We start from the raw sequence: 23,959 nt of genomic DNA, 5'->3' as shown, positions 1-23,959 counted from the left end.
ACATTTCTAACCACAGTGCTATGTTACCCACCCAATGCTAGTGCTGTAACCCTAGTGCCTGACACACACCGAATATCCCATAGATGTGTGTTGAATGAATGAATGGTTGAAAATGGGAAGAATATAAAACACACCAAAATACAAACTATCCGATAGATCTTACTCCTCGTTTCTCCTGTTTCTCAGAAAGTTTGGGGATTATTGCAAAACAACCTCTTAGAGATTTCCAGTGCACATCAGCACATTAAAGGCTTAAGAAATTCTTAAAAAAAAAAAAAAGTGGGGTGTTTGTTTAACTTTTCTCAATAGAAGAGTTCCTGACTGTATTTGAACACAGAATGTTTTCTTTAAAAGAAGAAAAGAACACCTACCAACACCCCTACCCTGTGAAAGACTGAAAGGGCTCCCGCTGTATCTGAGCATCCGAGGGCACACAGTCTGCACTGTCAAGCTCCTGATAATCTCCAGGTTTTTCTTTTTTTTTTTAAGAATGGAATTTTAAGGCTGGAAATGACCTTTGAGCTTTTCCAGACAAAGTCCCCCATTCTGTCTTTGAAGGATTAAGTGGCCCAAAGTCGCTCAGGTTATTTGTGGCAGAAATAAAACCAGAGACAAGGTCTGGCAACTCCCACCCAGTGAGTCCTTCGCATGAGTCCACACCAGTGACTCTCCATGTGCAGTGACCTCTGTCCCTCAGGGGACATCTAGCAGCGCCTAGAGACATCTTTGATGGTCTCGGCTGGGGAGTAGGGGACAGACGGAGAACGCTGCTAAATATTCCATAATGTCAACCACGGCTTCCCACAACAAAGAACTATCTGGCCTCAAATATCAATAGTGATGACGCTGAGAAACTCTGCCCCACACTAAACAAAAGAAAAAGCAAACTGTCCAGTGAACAGACTAGAGCTTTCCTTTCAACATTTCCCGCTAGCCTGCATAGTGCTGCATTATATTTGAAATAATACCGGCATATGAAAATGAAATTGTCCTTTCAATCCCTGAAAATAACTGCTGTTGGAAAAAGGCTTAGATTAAAAAAAAAACAAAAGAAAACCCCTGCTCCCCCATCAAGGCTTCACTGAAATGGGTTTGGATATTATCAACCAAAAAAAAAAAAAAAAACAACCCACTCTTCTTTACATACAATTCCTTTGGAAGAATTCTTGAATGTCTTAACTTTTTAAAATACTGCATTTACTAAGCAAGACCTCAGAATAAGGCCTAGGGGATCACTGAGGAGCAAGAGCAACCGGCCAGCCTTAGGCCAGCGCAAGAGACCCTGCTCTCGGTGAGTCTCCCCCACAGCGGCCCCATGGCCCTGGTCCCAGGTCCCAGTCATGTCAGTTTGAGCACCCTCCTTCTGTGTTTGCCTGTTTGAGTGGGAGGCCCTGGAAGGATCATAAACGAAGCCTGGGAAAGGACCGTGTGGGGTGATGCTAGCACGGGGACCCACCTACACTGGGGGCTCCACAGAGGTTGCTCACAGGCAGCCTCTGCTTTCCAGGAAACAGGCTCACTCTCGGGAGTGTCTTCAGAGGGTCTCCTCACTGGGTTTTTGTGCCACCGTTCTCTAAGATGTCATCACTGGGGAAGCTGAACAAAGGATACACCCAAGCTTCCTGCACTATTTTTGCAAATTCTTGGGAGCTTAAATTTTTTTCCAAAAAAAAGTGTTTTTTAGATGATGAGATTTGTAGTAGATCTATCTTGTCTTTGTCTCTGGTCTTTTGCTAAAACAGAAACACTGGATTACCTGATTGGTGAGGATAAAGGTATATAAACAGGGGCACGGTGTATAAACCGACACCAAAGAAGTGCTGCATCCATCAGCTCCTCCTCCAAAGGGGCAGGGAGCTAAAGAGACTGAGACCCAGATCAGACTCAATAGAGAGAGGATGAGTAGCAAGAATGGACCAAGCACAGGTGGGTTCCCTAGGTAACAATCCTCATGGGTGCTCTAAGGAAACTGCAAGGCAACAAGGGCCAGTATATCTGAGAGTTCTTCATGCCCAGGAAAGTGATATCAGAAGAAAAAGCATGAGAGAAAGACACAAATAATGACTTAGCAGGCATAGCATGACCTGAATCGTGAATCAACAAAACCCCACAGATTTACACACTATCTGTCCAGCTAAAATGCACCCAGGCACAATGGAGTTTCTTTGAGGTAGAAAGAAATGGGAGTCGGGAAACCTGTAGTCACCTTCCAGATGTGACCTATCACACATTTGTTGTGTTTCCTTGGACAAAGTCGCTTAGATTCACTTTCCCCGTCTGCAGGTCAGGGAATGGGTGCTGAGTGCTAAGAGCCTTACCTGTCTGTCTCACTTATGTAAGACTCCTCTGATAGGTGCAATACCCTCTATTGACTTACTAACAAATAAAACCTATTCATGAATGGCAATACGTTTCCTATGAATTCCCCAATGCACATTTGCTCTTTAATAAATGGGAGTAGAATAACCTTGCTATTTAGGGCCAGGGAGGATCAGCTCAGAAGTCAAGGAGCTCTCATTCCCACCCTTGCAGATTCATTCTCAACCATGGATGGGCCTCACAAATACAGTGATTTCCCAGAGGTAAAGGTGTCTGAGAGAAAGGAGTTCCAAGGCCTAATGTCACACAGATGGCCAAAAAACATATGAAAGAAATGTTCAACATCACTAATTATTATAGAAATGCAAAACAAAACTACCATGAGGTATCATCTCACACCAGTCAGAATGGCCATCAACAAAAAATTTACAAAAAATATATGTTGGAGAAGATGTGGAGAAAAGGGAACCCTCCTACATGGTTGGTGGGAATGTAAATTGGAGAACAGTATTCAGATTCTTTAAAAAACTATAAATAGAACTACCATGTGACCCAGCAATCCCACTCCTGGGCATACACTGGGAGAAAATCATAATTCCAAAAGAAACATGCACCCCAATGTTCACTGCAGCACTATTTATTAATACAGTAGCTAGGATATGGAAGCAACATAAGTGTCTATCAGTAGAGGCATAGATAAGGAAGATGTAATACAAATATACAATGGAATATTACTCAGCCATAAAAAGGAATAAAATTGTGCCATTTGCAGAGACACAGATGGACACCTAGAGACTGTCAAACAGACTGAAGTAAGTCAGAAAGAGAAAAGCAAATATCATATAATACCATGTATATGCAGAATTTAGAAGGATGATACAGATAGGCTTATTTGAAGAGCAGAAATAGAGACACAGACATAGAGAACAAACGTAAAATTATTAGATTGGGATTGACATGTGTACACTACTATATTTAAAATAGATAACTCATGAGAACCTACTGTGTAGCACAGGAAATTCTACTCAATGCTCTGTGGTAACCTAAATGGAAAGGCATTTACATTTATGGCATGTAGATGGGGAAACAATGGCATGTATATGGGGAAACTTCATGGCAAATAGATGGGGAAACAATGGAAAGAGTGACAGACCTTATTTTTTGGAGTTCCAAAAAATAAAGAGACTTTATTTTGGGGGAGGGACTCCAAAATTACTGCAGATGGTGACTGCAGCCATGAAATTAAAAGACTCTTGCTCCTTGGAAGAAAAGCTATGATCAAACTAGACAGCATATTAAAAAACAGAGACATTACTTTGCCAATAAAGGTCTGTCTAGTCAAAGCTATGGTTTTTCCAGTAGTCATGTATGGATGTATGACTATAAAGAAAGCTGCTGCTGCTGCTGCTGCTGCTAAGTCACTTCAGTCGTGTCCAACTCTGTGCGACCCCATAGACGGCAGCCCACCAGGATCCCCCGTCCCTGGGATTCTCCAGGCAAGAACACTGGAGTGGGTTGCCATTTCCTTCTCCAATGCATGAAAATGAAAAGTGAAAGTGAAGTCACTCAGTTGTGTCCGACTCTTAGCAACCTCATGGACTGCAGCCTACAGTCCATGGGACTGTATCCCATGGCTCCTCCATCCATGGGATTTTCCAGGCAAGAGTACTGGAGTGGGTTGCCATTGCCTTCTCTGATAAAGAAAGCTGAGAGCTGAAGAACTGATGCTTTTGCACTGTGGTATTGGAGAAGACTCTTAAAAGTCCCTTGTGCTGCAAGGGGATCCAACTAGTCAATCCTAAAGCAAATCAACCCTGAATATTCATTGGAAGGACTGATGCTGAAGTTGAAACTCCAATACTGTGACTACCTAATGCGAAGAAGTGACTCATTGGAAAAGACCCTGATGCTGGGAAAGATTGAAGGTGGGAGGAAAAGGGGATGACAGAGGATGAGATGATTGGGTGGCATCACTGACTTGATGGACATGAGTTTGAGCAAGCTCTGGGAATTGGTGATGGACAGGGAGGCCTGGCATGTTGCAGTCTATGGGGTCACAAAGAGTCAGAGATGACTGAGCAACTGAACTGAACTGAAATGGAAAGGAAATTCATAAAAGGAAATTATCTATATACTAATACACTGTTGTACAGCAGAAACTAACACAACATTGTAAAACAACTATGTTTCAATAAAAATTAATATTTAAAAAAATGGCCTAATGTCAGAGCTTCCTGCGACTTGCTTTTCGCCAGTGAAATGCACACCCTCAAAGTGTTCAGGTCTGCTGAACCCTGCACAACACACCCAAATCACAGAGGAGCAGTTTCAGAAGAGGGAAGAGTGGAGAGAGAATTCCAGGCCTGGAGGAACCATCTTGTGGGGTTTTTAGGAAGCGGGTAGGATTTGTGTCTATAATACCCTTATTCTGCCTTTTCATATATTGAATTCCAATAAAGTATTTGTATAACTGGCATTTTTTAAAGCCTGTGGTTAATTCAGTCAAGGCTTATGTCTGCACTATGTAACAGGGTTCTGTAACTAAGGCTTCGTTAATCATATACACACTTTTCTAGAGCCAAGATTCACAACATGTTGTCCATAGATCTTGGGCCAAATCAGAAGGATTCTTTATGTGTTAAATGCTTTCATCAAGGTGCTGTGCCTGCCTGAGATATAAGGTGGGTGTCAGCGCCAAAGAGTATCGGCCACTGCCTGGGTGTTAGACCACTTTCAGGTCACCCACGATGCTTAGCTGCAGGCAGAGTAATGATAGTTTCAAACCATATCCTCTTCATTTTTAGCAATAATATCCGCTGCAACTGGTTTGTTCAACACTATTTAGCATTGTTCCTCAGTCATTAATAAGCAGCAAGGTAGCAAGGACATGTCAGGGGTAAACAGGTCAACGTAAACTGTCAAGACCAACATTTATGTCATCGTCAACATACGAATTTAAAATTAAAATTTTACTAAAATTCAAATTAAAAAGAAAGCTAAATGATTTTAGAAAAGTTTGTCAGAATTTAGGAGAGCTGAACTCCCTCACTAGCCAATGAAAGAGTGGGTCTTAGGTGGTATGGGATCTCCACCATACATACATCTCTTTTTCCCCTTTCTTCATTCTAATTTTCTATTATGAATACCACCATATAATTTAACCATAACTGCCTCCTACTTAACTTCCCTAAACTTTTCCCAATGTGATCTCTTTTCCTCTCTCTTCCTCACCTCTGATCACTCACTTCATCATTTACCTTTACTTTACTTTTATTATTTTTTTGGGGGGGGGCTTACCTGCAGCCTAGTTGGTAAAGAATCCACTTGCAATGCAGGAGATCCCAGTTCGATTCCAAATCTGTATTGAATTTATTACAATACTGCTTCTGTTTTATGTTTTGGTTTTTTGACTGTGAGGCATCCCTCCCCAACCAGGGATAGTACCTGCACCTCCTGCATGGAAAGGTGAAGTCTCAACCACTGGACTGCCATGGAAGGCCCAGCATTTACCTTTATCATAACTTTTTTTTTTTAGATATTTTTTTTTCTTTTTTTTTTTCCATTTTTTTTATTAGTTGGAGGTTAATTACTTTACAATATTGTAGTGGTTTTTGTCATACATTGACATGAGTCAGCCATAACTTATCTTATAGGGGACAGGGGAGGGACTTGACAGCTTGGAAACTCCACTTTGAGATTGGCATTTTAAAAGATAACTGAATTGCATTGCAAAAATGCAGAAGCAGAAAAAGAACAGAAGAAAAGAAAGTCAGGAGGGAAATTTCAAGGGCCTGAATTAGAACAATAACAACATAAAGACAAAGCAGGAATAGATTTTTTTTTTTAATAGGTTGAAAGTAGACTGAATAGGATATGGTTCTTAAATGTAGGACAGTAATAGAGAGGAGAGAATGAAAAATAATTTGAAGTCTCTGAACTGTGCTCATAAGTAAATACGGTTCCTTTAAAAGAGACAAGAAATTAAGATGAGGTGTCAGGTGTGAGGGAGTTGACGAACTCGAGTTTAGCCACATAGAAATGCATTTAGGGGTGATGTCCAATATGCCGATGGACAACCAATGTTCTAAATAGGCAGGAAAACTTCTGGATTTAAAAAGAATAGAGATTAAGAAAATCATCCATTCATTTTCTTCTCTTTTTTTAAACTTCTCTCATTTCACTGAAATAAAATATGTATGGAGAAGCCACTGCCTACCAAATTCTGGAATCGGCGTTAGGGAGAAAAAGGCAGAAAGTAAACGGAAGGCTTGTGGCATCTGCAACAAGCTCTGGTGGGAGATGGAGGTCCAGCAACGGCATAAAGTGGTGGAATGAGGGGCGGGTCCCCGAGGAGGCTTTGTCAGGGATGCACTGTGCTTACTCAGGTTCATTACGTTGCCTAACCCCTAGGGGGAAAACACACGCTTTCGGCTTCCCTTCACAGCCTAGACACCCTCTGTGGTTCCAGGCAGACTGTAAGGCAGACACCCCCCTCACACACAGCCTCGTGGACTTCACTCCACAGCACTCACCCACGCTCCTTCCGGGGAGGAAATGCTGTGACTTCTCTGTGGGAGAACTTTTGCTAATCTTCCATCTTTTACATCTAGGTAACAAAGTATTTATAACTAGCTCTTGGAATGCTATGCAACATTGTGACTGAGGTGAAATCCTGATTCCCAGGACCTCTCTGCAATGGTCCATCACCCACCTGGAGAAGGTGCTACCCACAGAATACAGACTGAAGCATCTTTACAGAGATTAGGGTGCTAAGATTCAGGCAAGCCTTGCAATTCCACTCCGAGGCACTTGTTGTTTATAAAGAAGGAAAACATATGGTCAGGAGAAGATTTATGCAAGAATGTTCACAAAAGCTTTATTCATAACAGTCAAAAACCAGAAACCACCAAAATGTCCATCATCTTTGGTGAATGGATAAACACATTGTGGCCTAGCCTCACAATGAAATATTACTCAGCAGAATAAAGGAATGAGAAGCAGATACAACATGGATAAACCTCAAAAGCATTATGCTGAGTGAGTGAAACCAGTGTGAAAGACCCTATGTACATGAGTCTATCTACATGAAATTCTAGAGAAGAAAGAGCTATAGTTCCAGGAAGCAGATCATGTCCCTCGGGAACAGGGGAGTAGAAGAGATGAACTGCAAGGAGTCCCAAGGGAGCATTTGGGGTGAGGAAAATATTCTCCATTATGGTTGGTGTTATATTACTGGGTGCATTTTTCAACACTCATGGAATTGTACACTTTAATTTGGTAAGCTTATTTTATGTGAACTATACCTCAGGAGTAGGCTGAGCATGCGCAGTGGGGAGATGCCAGTGGCTTCTGGGAAGCTCTGAGCCAGCACCACCTCAACCTTCCAGCTGCTGCTGCCTGAGAATGCCTCTGTTCTAATGCTTTAGCCACAGACCCTGACACCCACTGGCCATTTCAGACTATGGTTCTGATAACTCACTCTCACCTTGCCTCCTGTCCTTAGGCTAGAACCAGCGGCACATCTGGACAGCTGATAAAATATAATCGTACACCCTTCGCACCTGGATTAGTAACCTTAACGTAAAAATGTTTTGTCCTGGAGGCACTGACAGTAAGGATTACACTCCAAGGGGTCTTGACTACTCAGTTCCTGGAAACTGGACTCTTGCCTCTTCTATTGCCTCTGTTTCCTGAAGAGATAAGGGGCTTGTTTCTTTTCTCAACACTTAAAACTACAATTTCGCTATGGCTGTCTGACTTCCCTGGTCCTACTGAGATCTTGCTTTTCCACTATATCTGTGGCTTATAACCCCAGCGTTGAGGCATGCCCCGGCCCTGGGAACAGTTCATTTAGGAAGAGAGAAAAGGGGTTCTGAACTTAATATGAATCTGGACTGCAGCACAGCCCTTAAGTCTGAGAGAGGCCCCAAGCTAGGACACATGCAGAAGTTTCTCCAACACCGTGCACTTGTTCTTTCATTTCATTGATCTCCTTAAACAAAATACAAATCTAAACTTTCCAAACAGCTTTATTTTAGGGACTACTTTCAGAATTCCGATACCTACTAATAAATAAGATTCATACCAGAAAGCTTATAAAAGCTGTTTTTTTTTTGTACACTTGATGTCATAGGAAGAAAACCTAACATTCAGTGAGTGCCTGTTACATGACGAACACTGTATTAGGAGGTACCGGATGTGCATTATCTAATCTAGTCCTCACAACAGTTCTGTTCTTCCCCTTCTTTGTAGATAAATTCTCTTAGAGAATAAGTAACTCAATGAAGTTATTTAATCTTCAGCTAGTATAGAGTTTGAATATACATCTAGGACTATTTGATTTTTTAAAACAAAACAAAAACAAACAAATAAACAAAAAAACACTTCTAAAGATTTCACATAAACTGTGGCCTACAGTTTGGTTTAATATTCACAAGGTCCTGGGTCTGAGTCCCTGCTCAGCCATTTACTAGCTGTATGGACCTTAGGCAAGTGAGTTTCCTTCTAGATTATTTTTCCTCATCTGTAAAAAGAAGAAAATGGACCTACTTCACAGAGCTTTGAAAAGATGAAGTAAGACAAGTCACACAATAAGCATACTATCAACTACTGGCATGATCTCAAATGCCAAGCTGGTTCCAAATGGAAGAAATACAACACAAATGGGCAAATACCGCCCTCAGCTATTCAGAGTTGAACTTCCACACAGCAGGTCATGTTTTGCCCTTCGGTTAGTCCTGCCCTTGTTCATTCAGTATAGTAAACTTTTAATAGGGAAAATGTGTGTGTGTGTGTGTGTGTGTGTGTGTGTGTGTATGAGCTGCTCAGTTGTTCTTTGCAACCCCATAGACTGTAGTCCTCCAGGCTCCTTGGTCCATGGGATTTCCCAGCAAGAATACTGGAGTGGGTTGCCATTTCCTTCTCCAGGAGATCTTCCCCACCCAGGGATTGAACCGGAGTCGCCTTGTGTGTGTGTGTGTGTGTGTGTGTGTGTGTGTGTGTGTGTGTGTGTATGCAGTGTCTGCCTTTCATGAGTCTATGAGGATTAGCTCTGAAGATCCCTGCTCTCTTTCCTAAACTGTTTCTAAAAACTGAAACTTGACTGCAACATCCTGTTCCCAAACAGTCCATCCCTTTCCTTTGTCTTCACTCACCTGCTCCGGATACTTGCTCCCAGTGATCTCTGCCACCGTGTTGAAGGAATCAGCATCTGGATAGCTCTTTGCCCCCATCTTCAGCTGAATGACAATTTTGTTCCCTCGAGAAGCCATTCTTGACATCATCTCTGCGTCTTCCACCGTAATACAAGCTGTTGGGATCTTTGGCACACCATTCTGGTATTCCTGAATACCTGTGTGAGGACTTGAGAAAAGAAGTCACCAGGTTACCTTGATAGTGGAAATGGACCAAACGTATGTTTTAAAAGCCCCTGTATTTGACATTTGATTTTCACTGGTCTTTGTTTGCATGTGAGGAATGGAAAGGGTGGGCAATATTGGTTTACTTGCTTTTGATGTGAAGGGTTTTTTTTTAATAAAAATAACTTAGAAACTTCAGTTTAATAATAATTTCATTGAAAACATTCCATATAATGTATTTTGATAATTTGAATAATCCTTTAAAAAGTTGCAAATTGCTTCAAACTCAGTGTCTTCAAGACCAAGAGGTGAACACATGTGTTCGAGGAGACAAAACTATCGCAGCTACAGACCAGAGGACCTACAAACTGTCGGAGACACACCTGGCTCTCTGGTCTGGCTCGAGTGCTGCTGTCTTCCCACCCGAACACAGAGGTCGGCAATGTAGCCCTGCATAAGTGTAGAATGCCCTGCAGGAAAACCATAGAACAATGTCGGAGGAAATGTTTGTGTTTCCATGAGGAAAAGTGCCAAATAAACTCAGGTCTGGTGATGTCACCACTACAAGAAAAAGGCTTATGAATGCTCCCCGTATCCCATCAGTCTATTCCTGTCTTCTGTGGAAGCACAAGCTAAGAGCCTCCTTATCCAAATTAAAATTTTTTTTAATATTTCCATACTTGCTTCAAGTTGTCTCATATTCAGAGAAAAGTGTTTCTCCTCCTTTTAGCCATAACACATTTCTCTCCTGGAGAAGTGACTTCAATCTTCACATGCACAGACATAATGATGTATTCTTACCACTGCTTTCTTGGTGTGACTATATTCTCGTGACCATGTATTAGGTGATGACTTACTGACTTAGAGAAACTGCATGGCACAGTGATTAAGGATAGAGATTCTGGATTCAAATCTGGACTGTGCCACTTATTACTAATTGGCCTTGGGCAAATTATACATCAAACTTCTCTGGTGGCTCAGCGGGTAAAGAATCTGCCTGCAATGCAGGAGACCCAGGTTGGATTCCTGGGTCAGGAAGATCCTCTGGAGAAGGGCATGACAACCCACTCCAGTATTCTCACTTGGAGAATCCCATGGATAGAGGAGCCTGGTGGGTGATGGTCCCTAGGGTCACAAAGAGTCGGACATGACTGAAGTGACTGAGGATGCATGCACTCAAGTTATACATCTTTGCTTCACTGGTTTCATCTGTGATTGAAGATGGTAATTATAATATCCACTTCATAGTTATTTTGCAAATTTAGTTAATTTATACAAACATATCACTTACCCTAGAATATAGTAAGCACTTGATAAATGTTAAATATTTATCATACTAATTTATCTATTACATTAATTTTGCTGAGAGAGACTGTGTCAGCTCAAGTCCTTAGGACCATCTAAGCACATTCTTTATAGACGTTTCTTAAGTGTTGGCTGGAAATTTTATCCTTCATAAGAAAGAGACAAATTACTTTTAAATCTAAAACTTATAAAACAAAGCCTGAATCTGAATCCCTGTTCCAGAATATGTCTGATCCACTCTGACTTCTGATTTAGGGAAGGCTATGGAGTCACATAACCCAGGTCAGATCCTGGCTCTGCCACTCTCTGCCTGACTGATACCAAGCAGCTTGGATCATCTCTCTGTTTCTGAGCTTCCACACCTGAAACGTGGAGAATAATATTAGCACTGACTTCATAAGATTGCTATGAGGAATAAAAGAGATAGCATATGTAAAGGATTTAAAAGTGCTTGGCACATAGGAATTACTTAGTAAACATTAGTTGTTATTATTATTATTTCTTCAGTGTTAATTTTCCCCACTGATTTGGTAGAGTGATTAATGACCAAAAGTATTTTGAAACATGTAGGAAGACAATCTAAATATTTATTATTCATATTACCTTACGTGATGTCTAGGATCCAACAAGCTCTCCTTGTTCTCAGGCTCTCTGACTCGAAAGGAGGTCAGTGTAACACTTCTTAATAGGCTCTTTTAAATAATGTTTCCAAACAAATTGGCACTAATAAGTTGCAGGTAAGAGTTCTTAATCCAGGTACAGTGAACTGGGCATACACCCATAGCTCTATTGAGGAAAACGGCATTTTCCAACTGTGGTACTGAATTTAAGATATAAAATGCTTCTAATTTATTTCTATAATTAAGCATGTGCTCTCATGGTGGAGTATTCAGCACTGTTTAGTAGAAGTAGACAGAAAGAAGACTCAATAATTTTGGTTAAAGTTCTGTATTGTCACTGTCAATTGTCCTACAGGAGATGATCAGCGTAAACATCAGCTCCCTGACCCCATTTACAAGCCCCATGTGCAATTTAACAATAACAAAGCATAAATGACAAAGGAAACTGTTAAAAAAAATCAAAATAAGAACATTTACAGATTAATACCAATCCCTTGCAAAGTCTTCAAAAGATACAAGGGGAGGGAATGCTTCCCAGCTCATTCTACAAGGCTACTACTACTAGTAACAAAACCAGACATAGACAGCTAGGAAAGAAAACTACAGTCCAAAATCGCTTATAAGTATAAATGCAAAAAAAAAAAAAAAAAAAAGAAAGAAACTAAAACAAACTGATACAGCAACATATGAAAACACCACGACCAAAGGAATTTATTCAGGAATGCAATTGATTTAATATCAAAAAGTCAATCAATGTAGTACATTATAACAATGTAATAAAAGATAAAAATCACATGATCATCTCAATAGATACTGACTAAGCCTTGGAAAAAGTCTAATCCTCTTTCATAATAAAAACACTCAACAAACTAAAAATGGAAGGGAACTTCCTCAACTCAATAAAAACTATCTATAAAAAACCCATAACAAACATCTTAATTAGTGGGAGAAGACTAAATACTTTCCCCCTGAGATCAAAAAACAAGACTAAGATGTCTGTTCTGACCACTTCTATTCAACACCGAACTAGAGGTTCTAGCTAGAAAAATCAGACAAGAAAGAGAAATAAAAGAAATCTAGATTGGAAAAAAGAAGTAAAACTGTTTACAGATGGTCAAATATATAGAAAATCATAAGGAATCACACACACACAAAAACTACTAGAACTAATGAGCAAGTACAGCAAGTTGCAGGATGTAATATCAATATACAAAAATCAATTGTACAGTAGTAATAAGCAATACAGTATAGTAGCAATACAGTAGAAATGAGGGACTCCTGAGTTCGATCCCTGGGTTGGGAAGATCCCCTGGAGTTGCATGGCAAACCACCCCAGTGTTCTTGCCTGGAGAATCCCATGGACAGAGGAGCCTGGCGGGCTACAGTCCATGGGGTCACAAAGAGTTGGACAAGACTAAGTGACTAAGCACAGCACGGCAATGAACAATCTGAAAATGAACAATCGCTTTTTCACTAGCAACAAAAGGAATAAAATACTACAAATAAATTTAACAAAAGAGGTGCGAGATTTGCACAATGAAAACTGCAAAATGTTGAAATAAAGAAGATCCAAATGAAAAGTGCCCTATGTTTATGGATCAGAAGACTTCATATTCTTAAGATGGTGTGTGTGTGCTGTGCTGAGCCGCTTCAGCTGTGTACAAATCTTTTCGACCCTATGGAATGCAGCCTGTCAGGATCCTCAGTCCATGGGATTCTCCAGGCAGGAATACTGGAGTGGGTTGCCACGCCCTCCTCCAGGGGACCTTCCTGAACCAGGGATTGAACCTCCATCTCCTGCATTGCAGGCAGATTCTTTACTGACTGAGTCATGAGGGAAGCCCTCTTAAGATGGAAATAGTCCCCCAATTTATTTACAGATTCAACGCAATCCCTATCAAATTCTAGCTGCCTTTTTTGAAGAAATTTACAAGCTGATTCCAAAACTCATATGGAAAAGCGAGGGACTCAAAATAACCAGCACAAGTTGAAAAAGTGGAACAAAATTGGTGGAGTCACACTTCCACATTTAAAAACACACTACAAATCTATAGTAATTAAAAGGATAGTACTGGTATAAAGATAGATATAATGATCAATAAAACAGAATTGAGAACTGAGAAATAAACTTTATAAGAATGGTCAATTCATTTTCAACAAGAGGGTCGAAATAATTCAGTGGGGATGAAAAGTATTTCCACAAACGGTGCTGGAGCCATCCAGATACCTGCATGAAAAATAATGAAATTGCACCCCTATATCACATAAAATATGAAGGAATCATAGACCCAAATGTAAGAGCTAAAACTATAAAACTTCACAATCTCAGGTAAGGAAATTGTTTCTTAGATACAACATTGAAGTCATAAGCAACAAAAGAAAAAAGGAATAAATTGAATCATCAAAACATTAAACTTTTGTACTTCAAGTGGCACCGCCAAAAACTGAAGAAAACAAACCACAGAACGGGAGAAAAACTTTTACGAATCAAATATCTGAGAAGGCACTCGTGTCTAAAATATATTACTCACTCTTAAAAGCTCAATAATAAAAGACAACCCAATTTAAAAATGCATGAAGAATTTGAATAGACACTTTAACACATAAGATACACAAATGTATAAAAAGCACGTGAAAAGATGCAGCACACCACTAGCTATAAGGGAAATGCAGGTCAGAACTACAGTGAAGTGCCACTTTGCATAGGATGGCTATGGACAAAAAGAAAGGTAAAAACAAACGCTGGCAATAATGTGGAAGACTCTGAGCCCTTGTCCATAGCTGGTACAAATATAAAACGGCAGTCAATTTGACAGTTCCTCAAAAAGTTAAACATTTAGTTACCATACAACCCACAGTTTTACTACTAGGTATAAACTCAAAAGAAATGAAAGCATGTGTTCACACAAAAATGAACACACAAATGCTTACAGTATTATTCAGAAGAGGCCAAAGATGGAAACAAACCTAATGTTCATCAACTGATGAGTGGATATTCAAATACAGTATATCTATACTATGAAATACTATTCAGCAATAAAAGACAATTGTTCTGAAGTGTGCTACAACATGAATGAACCTTGAAAACATTATCCTAAGTGAAAGAGGCCAGTCAAACAACACCACAGACAGTTAGTCCCCTACATGCGAACCTTCAAGTGGCAAACTTTCAAAGACGCGAACATGTGTTTGCATGTCTAATCACACAAGTTCGTTCATATGTCTGGCATACATTGTCATGTGCATGCATTCTCTATAAGTGGTGTGCTTTTGAGTACTTTACTGTGTAGTACAGTATCTTCATTTCAAGCCCAGGATGTGAGTGAAACTGCAGGCTGCCCTGTCTCCTATTGCTGATGACTTTTCAGGTCCATCATCTTCCACCTCTTCTTTCTTCTCCAGTCAGTAACTGCTCCCTGGATGCCAGCCTCCCCTGGATGCCAGCCTCTGTATGCGGCTGTTATACCGTACCACCGTACTTTCCAAGGTACTATACTGTAAGATTAGAAGTGCTTTCTTTATTTTCTGTATTTGTTTTTTATGTGTTATCTGTGTGAAAAGTATTGTAAAGTCTATTCAGTTCAGTTCAGTTCAGTCGCTCAGTCATGTCCAACTCTTTGGAACCCCATGAACCGCAGCACGCCACGCCTCCCTGTCCATCACCAGTTCCCAGAGTTCACTCAAACTCATGCCCATCGAGTCGGTGATGCCATCCAGCCATCTCATCCTCTGTCATCCCCTTCTCCTCCTGCCTCCAATCCTTTCCAGCATCAGGGTCTTTTCCAATGAGTCAACTCTTTGCATGAGGTGGCCAAAGTATTGGAGTTTCAGCTTCAGCATCAGTCCGTCCAATGAACACCAAGGACTGATCTCCTTTAGGATGGACTGGTTGGATCTCCTTGCAGTCCAAGGGACTCTCAAGAGTCTTCTCCAACATCACAGTTCAGAAGCATCAATTTTTCGGTGCTCAGCTTTCCCCACAGTCCAACTCTCACATCCATACATGACCACTGGAAAAGCCATAGCCTTGACCAGACAGACCTTTGTTGGCAAAGCAATGTCTCTGATTTTTAATATGCTATGTAGGCTGGTCATAACTTTCCTTCCAAGGAGTAAGCGACTTTCAATTTCATGGCTGCAATCACCATCTGCAGTGATTTTGGAGCCCCAAAAAATAAAGTCTGACACTGTTTCCACTGTCTCCCCATCTATTTCCCATGAGGTGATGGGACCAGATGCCATGATCTTAGTTTTCTGAATGTTGAGCTTTAAGCCAACTTTTTCACTCTCCTCTTTCACTTTCATCAAGAGGCTTTTTAGTTCCTCTTCACTCTCTGCCATAAGGGTGGTGTCATCTGCATATCTGAGGTTATTGATATTTCTTCCGGCAATCTTACATACTGTTTATCAGTTTATGTAGTTGGGTACCTACTAACTTTGGGTACCTATGACTAACTTTGTTGGACTTATAAACAAATTAGACTTATAAATGTGCTCTCGGGACAAAACTTGTTTACATGTAGGAGACTTACTGTATCATAAAATTCCATATGCAAGAAATGTTCAGAAAAGGCAAATTCATAGAGGTAGGAAGTAAATTTTAGGTTGTCTTGTGCTGTTGGAAAGGAGAGGGAAATGGGGAGTGAATGCCAATATGGGGATTTCTTATCAGGATGATAAATATGTTCTAAAATTAGACAGTGACAGTGCTTGCAAAATCTTTGAATGTACTAAAAAAACTGTATGTGTTAAAAAGTAAATTATACGGTTTGTGAATGTATCCTAATAAAACTTTTAATATAAAATATCAAAATAAAAATCTAAGTTTCCAGATTTCTCTTCAAGGGAAAAAGTTCATTCAAAAACCTTGCTTTCATGACTCTGGTTTATGAGATGTATGAAAACAAAGCCTGCTGCTCTCTGTGCTTGCAAGAGAGTAATCCCAAAATATAAGATGAATATGGAAACTAAGTTTTAAATCAGCTTTTCAAATTCTACTAAATTTCTTGTGTATGTGGTGTAAAGTGATATAATTTGAAGTAGGTTGAATATTGTCTTTTATCTACATAAAATAAGTGCGAGGTTTAAACAAGTAGGTTTGATATTTCCCACCCATTGCCATGCATCAGTCAAACTCCCTTAAGCTAGTCAGTTTTGACTAGCTCTTTATAGAAGATACAAGGTACACTTTGTTTCCAAGTACTTCAAAATCTGCAAAGTTCAAATCAACCGTTGAAAGTGGGTGTCATCTTGTGATGTTAAATATCCTACAAAAGGAAAATTATGTATCCTTACTGAGGAACAGGTAGATTTCCACAGGGGCACCGGGACATTGACTAAAGTAAAACTCATTCACAACACAGTGAAGTCTTGGAATGTTTCCTGAAAAAAGAGGTGGGAATGATTATGAGGACTGGGAGCTTTTGAAGCTATCATCTTTTGTTTTTGTGAGAGTGTTTTTTAAACTTCCTTATTAGGAAGATTAATAGAGCATCTATTCTGTTTATTTGCCTCGCTGGTGGCTCAGTAGTAAAGAATTCGGTTGTTAATGCCAGAGATGCAGGTTTAATCCCTGGGTCAGAAAGATCCCCTGGAGGAAATGGCAACCCACTCCAGTATCCTTGCCTGGAAAATCCCATGGACAGAGAAGCCTGGCAAGCTACAGTCCATGGGGTCACATAATCAAACACGACTTAGTGATTAAACAACAAATTCTGCTTGTTTGTTTCAAAAATCAGCTTGAAAACAATTGACTTCACTAATTTTTTTTTTAGATTTAGCACTTTACCAGTAAATTCATCTCAGACTTTTCTACTGTCATTAACAACAATAAGAGTAAATTGATCTCAGGCATTTATACCATCATTAAGAATACAAAAGCAAAAGGATTCATCTACACCATAATTTCTGAAGCACTGAAAGAGTTCCAACTCCCACAGGTTAAAAAAGGAAAGCAAAAGAAAATCTTGATCAAGAGAGAGAAAGTAGGGCTAAATTTCATTTCTAATTTTTTTACAGGTCATTTGAAACGGCAGAAAAAAAGAGAAGAGAAAGTCAAATTCTTGAATTCTAGTCCGTACTGATGACAGACTCCACATGAGCAAAACTCAACCAACCTATTAATATTATATTCACTGAAAGATCTCAGTAAGGAGACTGTAGCAGACATCAGCAGAGATGCTGTAACACATTATCAGAGAGCTGTGCCTTCTTCAAAAACAAAGGAACCCAGCCAGCTCCACAAGTGTGAGACAGAAGGAAAATGGTCAAAGTGCTTAGTGGAACAAGACCATGCGATTTTTTAACATCCACAGCATATATGAAGGTTTTGGCTTATTTCCAAGACAAAAAAAATGAAGAAGATTAAAGATATAAGGAGGTACTGCCTGTAAAATAAATATAAAAGAGAATTCAAGATATCTAAAAAATTTACATAAGATTGTGTCATCTAGAGAGCACTATATAAATACTAGTTTTGTTATTTTTAGATATTTTGCAACCTAAACATCAAAACATGTATTTGTTCCTTTTCCTTTTTGATCTTGTTCTTCTATGTAAGTTATAATTTTCTGCTAATATTTAGTCATTTCATCATCTTAATTTGTTTTCTTATTTTCTCCTTGAATCTTTACAATTTCTAAAAGAAAGACCCACTTCTGTATTAAGATGAAAATCTACCTTAGAATAACAAAAATATTACAACAGATAATTCCTTCAATAAAAATAATAATGATAAAGATATGAGGCAACATAAGAATCATTTTATAAATGAAGATGGTAACCTTAACCAATGAAATGTTCTGTCCATTTTACTAATTAAATGTTGCTTTTAGTTTAAGTCTCAATGGGAAACAGTTTTGATTAACTGGACTGGAAAGTATTTAAAGATCATCTAACCCAAGATCGCTGTCTTCTCAGTAAGAAATATGCCGTTTCTATTATTAACTCTGTTAAACTATGCCAATCTCTCATTACCCTCAGAGCCCAAATATCCTCCTATTAGAATAGAACTGAAGATATAACTCATAGCACATAAACTGAATGTTTATGTCCCTGCAAAATTTGTATGTTGGAATTCTAACCTGCATGGTGATGGTTTTAGGAAGTGGGGCCTTTGGCAAGTGATTGGGTCATGAGGATATAGCCCACCTTAGAGGGATTAGTACACTTAGAAAAGAGGCTCCAGAAAGATCCGTCACTCCTTCCATCACATGAGGTTGTAGTGAAAAAACACCTGTCTAGGAAGTGGGTGCTCGCCAGACACTGAATCTGCTAGCACCATGATCTTGGACTTTCCAGCCTACAAAACTGTAAGAAATAACTTGGTTGTGTATAAGCCATCCAGTCTATGGTATTTTTGTTATAAAAGCCAAAACAAACTAGATAGCACATTTTGTCATAAGGGAAACAAGATAAAGACATTTGAATTATTTATTATCCATTCTTGATTAAAACTCTGGGGTCGGGGGGTAAGGAATGGTTGATTTCTTTCTTGACATGAAGAAAATGTTTTCAAAACAAAGCATCAGATAGTCATACAAGGTCAGAGCAAGATGACAGAGTGGAGGACGTGGAGCTCATCTCCCCCCACAAACACATCTACATGTGGAACAATTCTCACGGAAAACTAGTTGGAGACTGGCAGAACTCTACAGCAGAAGCTGTAGGGAAGATTTCCACTTATCTGGGCAGGATGGAAAAAGGACATAGGGTCAGGACGTTCACCTTTAGAATGTGAAAGAAAAAAGGGTCTGCACGGGCAGATCCTTGACCTGGTGATGGATTAGGTTGAGCCACAGCTGAGCATCTCAGTTTTGGAGTCCTACATGGAGGAGACAGGCCCTCTTGGCTTCAGGGAGAACCACAGGAGCTGGAGAAAGGCTGGAGAAGTCCAGACTGCACTCACAAAGAGTGTGCAGGTGCTGGCTTACCAACGAACAGGGGAGAGAGAGCCCTGCACCGTGGCTGCCACCTCACCGCGCTGCAGAATCCAAGTGGGGCAACACCCCGGCTCTGCCCACTCCACACCACATCTTGGCACTGGATCTGGAGCAGACAGGCCCTGGGAGAAGACTCAGTCCAGGGACGCATAGGAGGCTCTGGGGTGCGGGGTCTGGGGTACGGTCCCCAGGTGGAGCAGCAGCTCCAGTGTTGGTGCTAACTCAATCTGCACTACAGAGGCAGCCCAGATCGCTGACAGCAGTACAACCCCTTCAGTTCCTCCAGCCGGGTGCCCCAACTCCCAGCTCCAGCCTAGTGAATGCTCTGCCCCTGCCCACTCCACACCACAGCCTCACCCTAGATCACACAACACTAGATGCCCTTATGTGAGAGATTGCAACAAGGGGAGGAATGCAACTTGGGCTGTGTCTGAGTGGTGCTGCACACGCCTCACGGGCAGCACACCAGATCTCTGTGAGCACAGAGCCTCACTTACTTCAGCACCCCTGTCCTTTGAGGCAAAACATACACTGGAAGGGAACAGGTGACTTAAGCCCAACCCTCAGGACTTCCGCTGTAGCAGATGGGGAGCACACCCCACCCCTGACAGGCCAGGGAGAGCTACAGCTCAGAGAAAGTTCCACCTCACACATTGCACAGGTTTTACACCCTCCAACACTAACCACGCTCCCTATCAAGGTGATAGTGGCCAGCACACCCTGAGCAAAGATGTCGCTGGTGTCTACATCAAAATCAGCCCTCACGCCAAAGACACTGGATAAAACACAGTCTACACAGTGACACTCCCACATAAAAATACCCCTTCAAGACCACAATAGGTAACTGTTTCTCCTAAATTAACAGAGAGCTGTTTTTTTGGTTTTGTTTTTTAAAGATAAATAAAATGAACACATCTTTAGCCAGGCTCAGCAAGAAGAAAAGAGGAAAGAAATCACTAATTATTAGAGAAATGCAAATCAAAACCACACACAGGTCAGAATAGCTGTCATCAAAAAGTTTACAAATAACAAACTCTGGGGAGGATGTGGAGAAAGGGAAATCATCATACACTGTTGGTGGAAATGTAAAATTGGTGCACCCACCACAGAAAACAGCATGCCGGTTCCCTAAAAAACTAAAAATAGAACTACCATATGATTCGCAACACCACTCCTACGTATATATCCAGAAAAAACAAAACACTACTCTGAAAAGATACAAGTACCCAATGTTCACAGCAGCAATATTTGCAATAGCTAACACATGGAAGTAACCCAAGTGCTCACCAACAGACCCCTGGCTTGAGGAAATGTGGGGTGTGTGTGTGTAGTGGAATATCACTCAGTCATAAAAAAGAATGAAATACTGCCATTTGTACCAACACAGGTGGACCTAGAGACTATTATACCTAGCAAAATAAACAGAGAAAGACAGGTACTGTATGATATCATTCATATATGGAATGTAAAAAGTAATACAAGATTGAATATACATATACAAAACAGAAACAGATTCACAGAGACACAGAAAACAAGCTTATGGATACCAAAATAGAGGGAGGGAGGGACAAATTAGGGATATGGGATTAACAGATTCAAGCTACTACATATAAAACAGATATGCAACAAATAATTTATTATATAGCACAGGGAATTATACCCAATATCTTGAAATAACATAGAATAGAATCTGCAAAACGAACAAACAAAAAATCTGAATTACTATGAATCTGAATTACTATGCTGTACATCTGAAACTAACACTATATTGTAAGTAAACTAATTTTTAAATTTAAAAGTTAAAACAAAGACAAAAACAAAAACAAAGTATCAGCTAAGTACCAAAGGAAACACTAGAGCCATGTTCTCAGGGTGTTTTCTACAGAATACCAGGCCAAAGAAACCTTGTAAGAGGCAAAAGATCCCATGGTGAAATACAGTCATGAAACATTGAGCATTATTTCCCTGCTTTGGGGAGTTACAAAGCACTTTAGTTTATTGATAGCTCTGAAAAGCAACATAGCAAGGAAAAATGTTTGAGTAAGCATTCCCAAACTTAACTGACATAAGGATCCTTTTTTTGTGTAACACTTTTATCATCTCAGTCTTGTCTGAGCAAAAAAGTTGATTCACTCTCCTTAAAGAAGGATTAAGAAAATGCCTGGGTATTTTCCTTCAATGATCAATTCAGTTAGAAACCAGCTACTCAAGAGTCTAGACCATGTCTAATAATTCTTTATACAGCAAGAACTTGTAGCTTCTACCATATTTTAAATATTTATATTTCCAACCATATTTTAAAGTGCTCAACAAATACATATGTGCTCTATATATTTGTTGAGCAGTTTATATATATATATCTTATCGGGCCTCTTTTTTCCAAAGAATCCTGACTAAAAGTCAGATTTATTTTTATTTGCAGCCAAATATATTCTGAAAACTTGCAACAACCAAGGTTGAAAAATCAGTACATTGAATATTTTAAAATTATAAGTATTAAAGCTTCCCTTTTAAAAACATAAGCTCCATATCAAATAAATAAGTTCAAATTAAAATTACTGAAATAAGCCATTGCAGAAGATTCTTGGAAGATGATAGAATAAACTTGCTGTTCAAGAACTGATCAAAAGAATCCCACAGGTTAAAATGAAAGGACACAATAACTTGAAGCTATATAAAGAAATGAAGATCTCAGTAAAGATAAATGGGCAATTATAAGAGCTATTTTTTATTGTAAAACAGACTGTAGCTCCACTTTTAGTTTTCTACATGATTTAAGAGAGTAATTCATCGAAAATAATTAGTTTATGTATTGGGGCACATAATATATGGAGATGTAATCCTGTAACATCAACAACCAAAAGGGTTGGGGAAGGAGCTATAAAGGAACAGAGTTTTTGTATGTTACTGAAGTTAAGCTATTCTAAATTCAAATTAGAGTGTTATAACTTTAGGATGTTAAATGTGATCCCCATGGTAACCACAAAGAAAATAGCTCTAGAATATAAACAAAAGGAAATGAGAAAGAAATGTAAACATTTGACTAGAAAATAATTATCTAAACACAAAAGAAGATAGCAATACAGGAAATGAGGAACAAAAATGCTAAAAGGTAAAAAGAAAGCAAGTAGCAAAATGACAGAAGTTACTAATTATCAATAATTACTTTAAAAGTAAATGGATTAAACTTTCTAATCAGAAGACAAATATTGGCAAAACTGATTCTTTTAAGTGATCCAGCCATCTGCTATCTGCTTGAGACTTGCTTTGAAGTCAAAGATGCAAACATACTGAAAGCTAAAGAATGGACAAAGATATTCCATATGAATAGTAACCAGAAGGGAACAGTAGTGGCTATACTAGCATCACAAAAAATATACTTTGAATCAAAAAACTTTACAAGAGAAAAAAATAAGGATATTGTTTATTAATAAAAGGTTTGATACAGGAAGAAGACATAAGAATTATAAACATTTATGCATCTAATAACAGACTATAAATGTATATGAAACAAACACTGACAGAATTAGAATTGGAAAGTAGAAATAGATGGTTCTAGAATAATAGTCATAGACTTCAATACTCAACTCTCAGTAATGGTGAACAACCAGTCACAAAATGAGTAAGAAAACAGAGGACTTAAACAATGAGATAAACCAACCAGATCTAACAGACATATATAGACTACCCTTCCTAACAAAAACAGCATACACATTCTTCTCAAATCTACGTGAAATGTTTTCCAGGATAGACCAAATGTTAGGCCAAAATCTAATTCTCAATGTATCTAAAAAGATACAGATGCAAAGTATGTTCCCTGACCACAACAAAATAAAATTAGAAACAAATATCAGATGGAAAACTTGAAAATTTACATATTTCTGAAAAGTACATGACAGACTCTTAACCAAACATTGGCTCAAAGAACTCACAAGGGAAACTATAAAATATTTAGAGATGACTGAAAAAATAAATACAACACACAAAATGAAAATGGAGACATTCCTATCAATTGCACAAAAATAAAAAGAATTTTAAGAGAGTTATATGTTAACAAATTGGGTAACCTAGATGAAATAGACAAATTGCTACAGACATGAAACTAACCAAAACTGGATCATGAAAAAATAGAAAATTTGAATAAATCTATAACTAGTAAGGAAATTAAATCAGTAATCAAAAATATCTCCTGCCTGATAGCTTCAACAGTGAATTCTACCAACCATTTAAAGAACTAATACCAATACTTCTCAAACTATTTCCAATACAATTTAAGAAGAGAGAAAGCTTCCTAGTTCATTCTATGAAGCCAGCGTTACCCTGATACTAAAGCCAGGTGAAGACACTACAAGGAAAGAAAGCTACCACAAATATCCCTTAATATTTGACGCAAAAACTCTCAACAAAATACTAGCAA

General features: G+C 39.2%; 1 protein-coding gene across 1 annotated transcript in view; it reads right to left on the bottom strand.

Moving 5' to 3' along the window:
- CPQ (carboxypeptidase Q) overlaps positions 1–23,959 on the bottom strand; it is a 531,320-nt gene that overhangs the window by 276,008 nt on the left and 231,353 nt on the right. Inside the window, exon 4 of the mRNA XM_065902874.1 lies at positions 9,474–9,681. Within this exon, the coding sequence (XP_065758946.1) occupies positions 9,474–9,681 (208 nt within the window). The remainder of the gene's footprint in view (positions 1–9,473; positions 9,682–23,959) is intronic.

The sequence above is a fragment of the Muntiacus reevesi genome, chromosome 12, assembly GCF_963930625.1.
Source record: "Muntiacus reevesi chromosome 12, mMunRee1.1, whole genome shotgun sequence".
Lineage (NCBI taxonomy): Eukaryota > Metazoa > Chordata > Mammalia > Artiodactyla > Cervidae > Muntiacus > Muntiacus reevesi.
The sequence above is the reverse complement of the archived record's forward strand: the minus strand, read 5'-3'. Positions and strand labels throughout refer to the sequence as shown.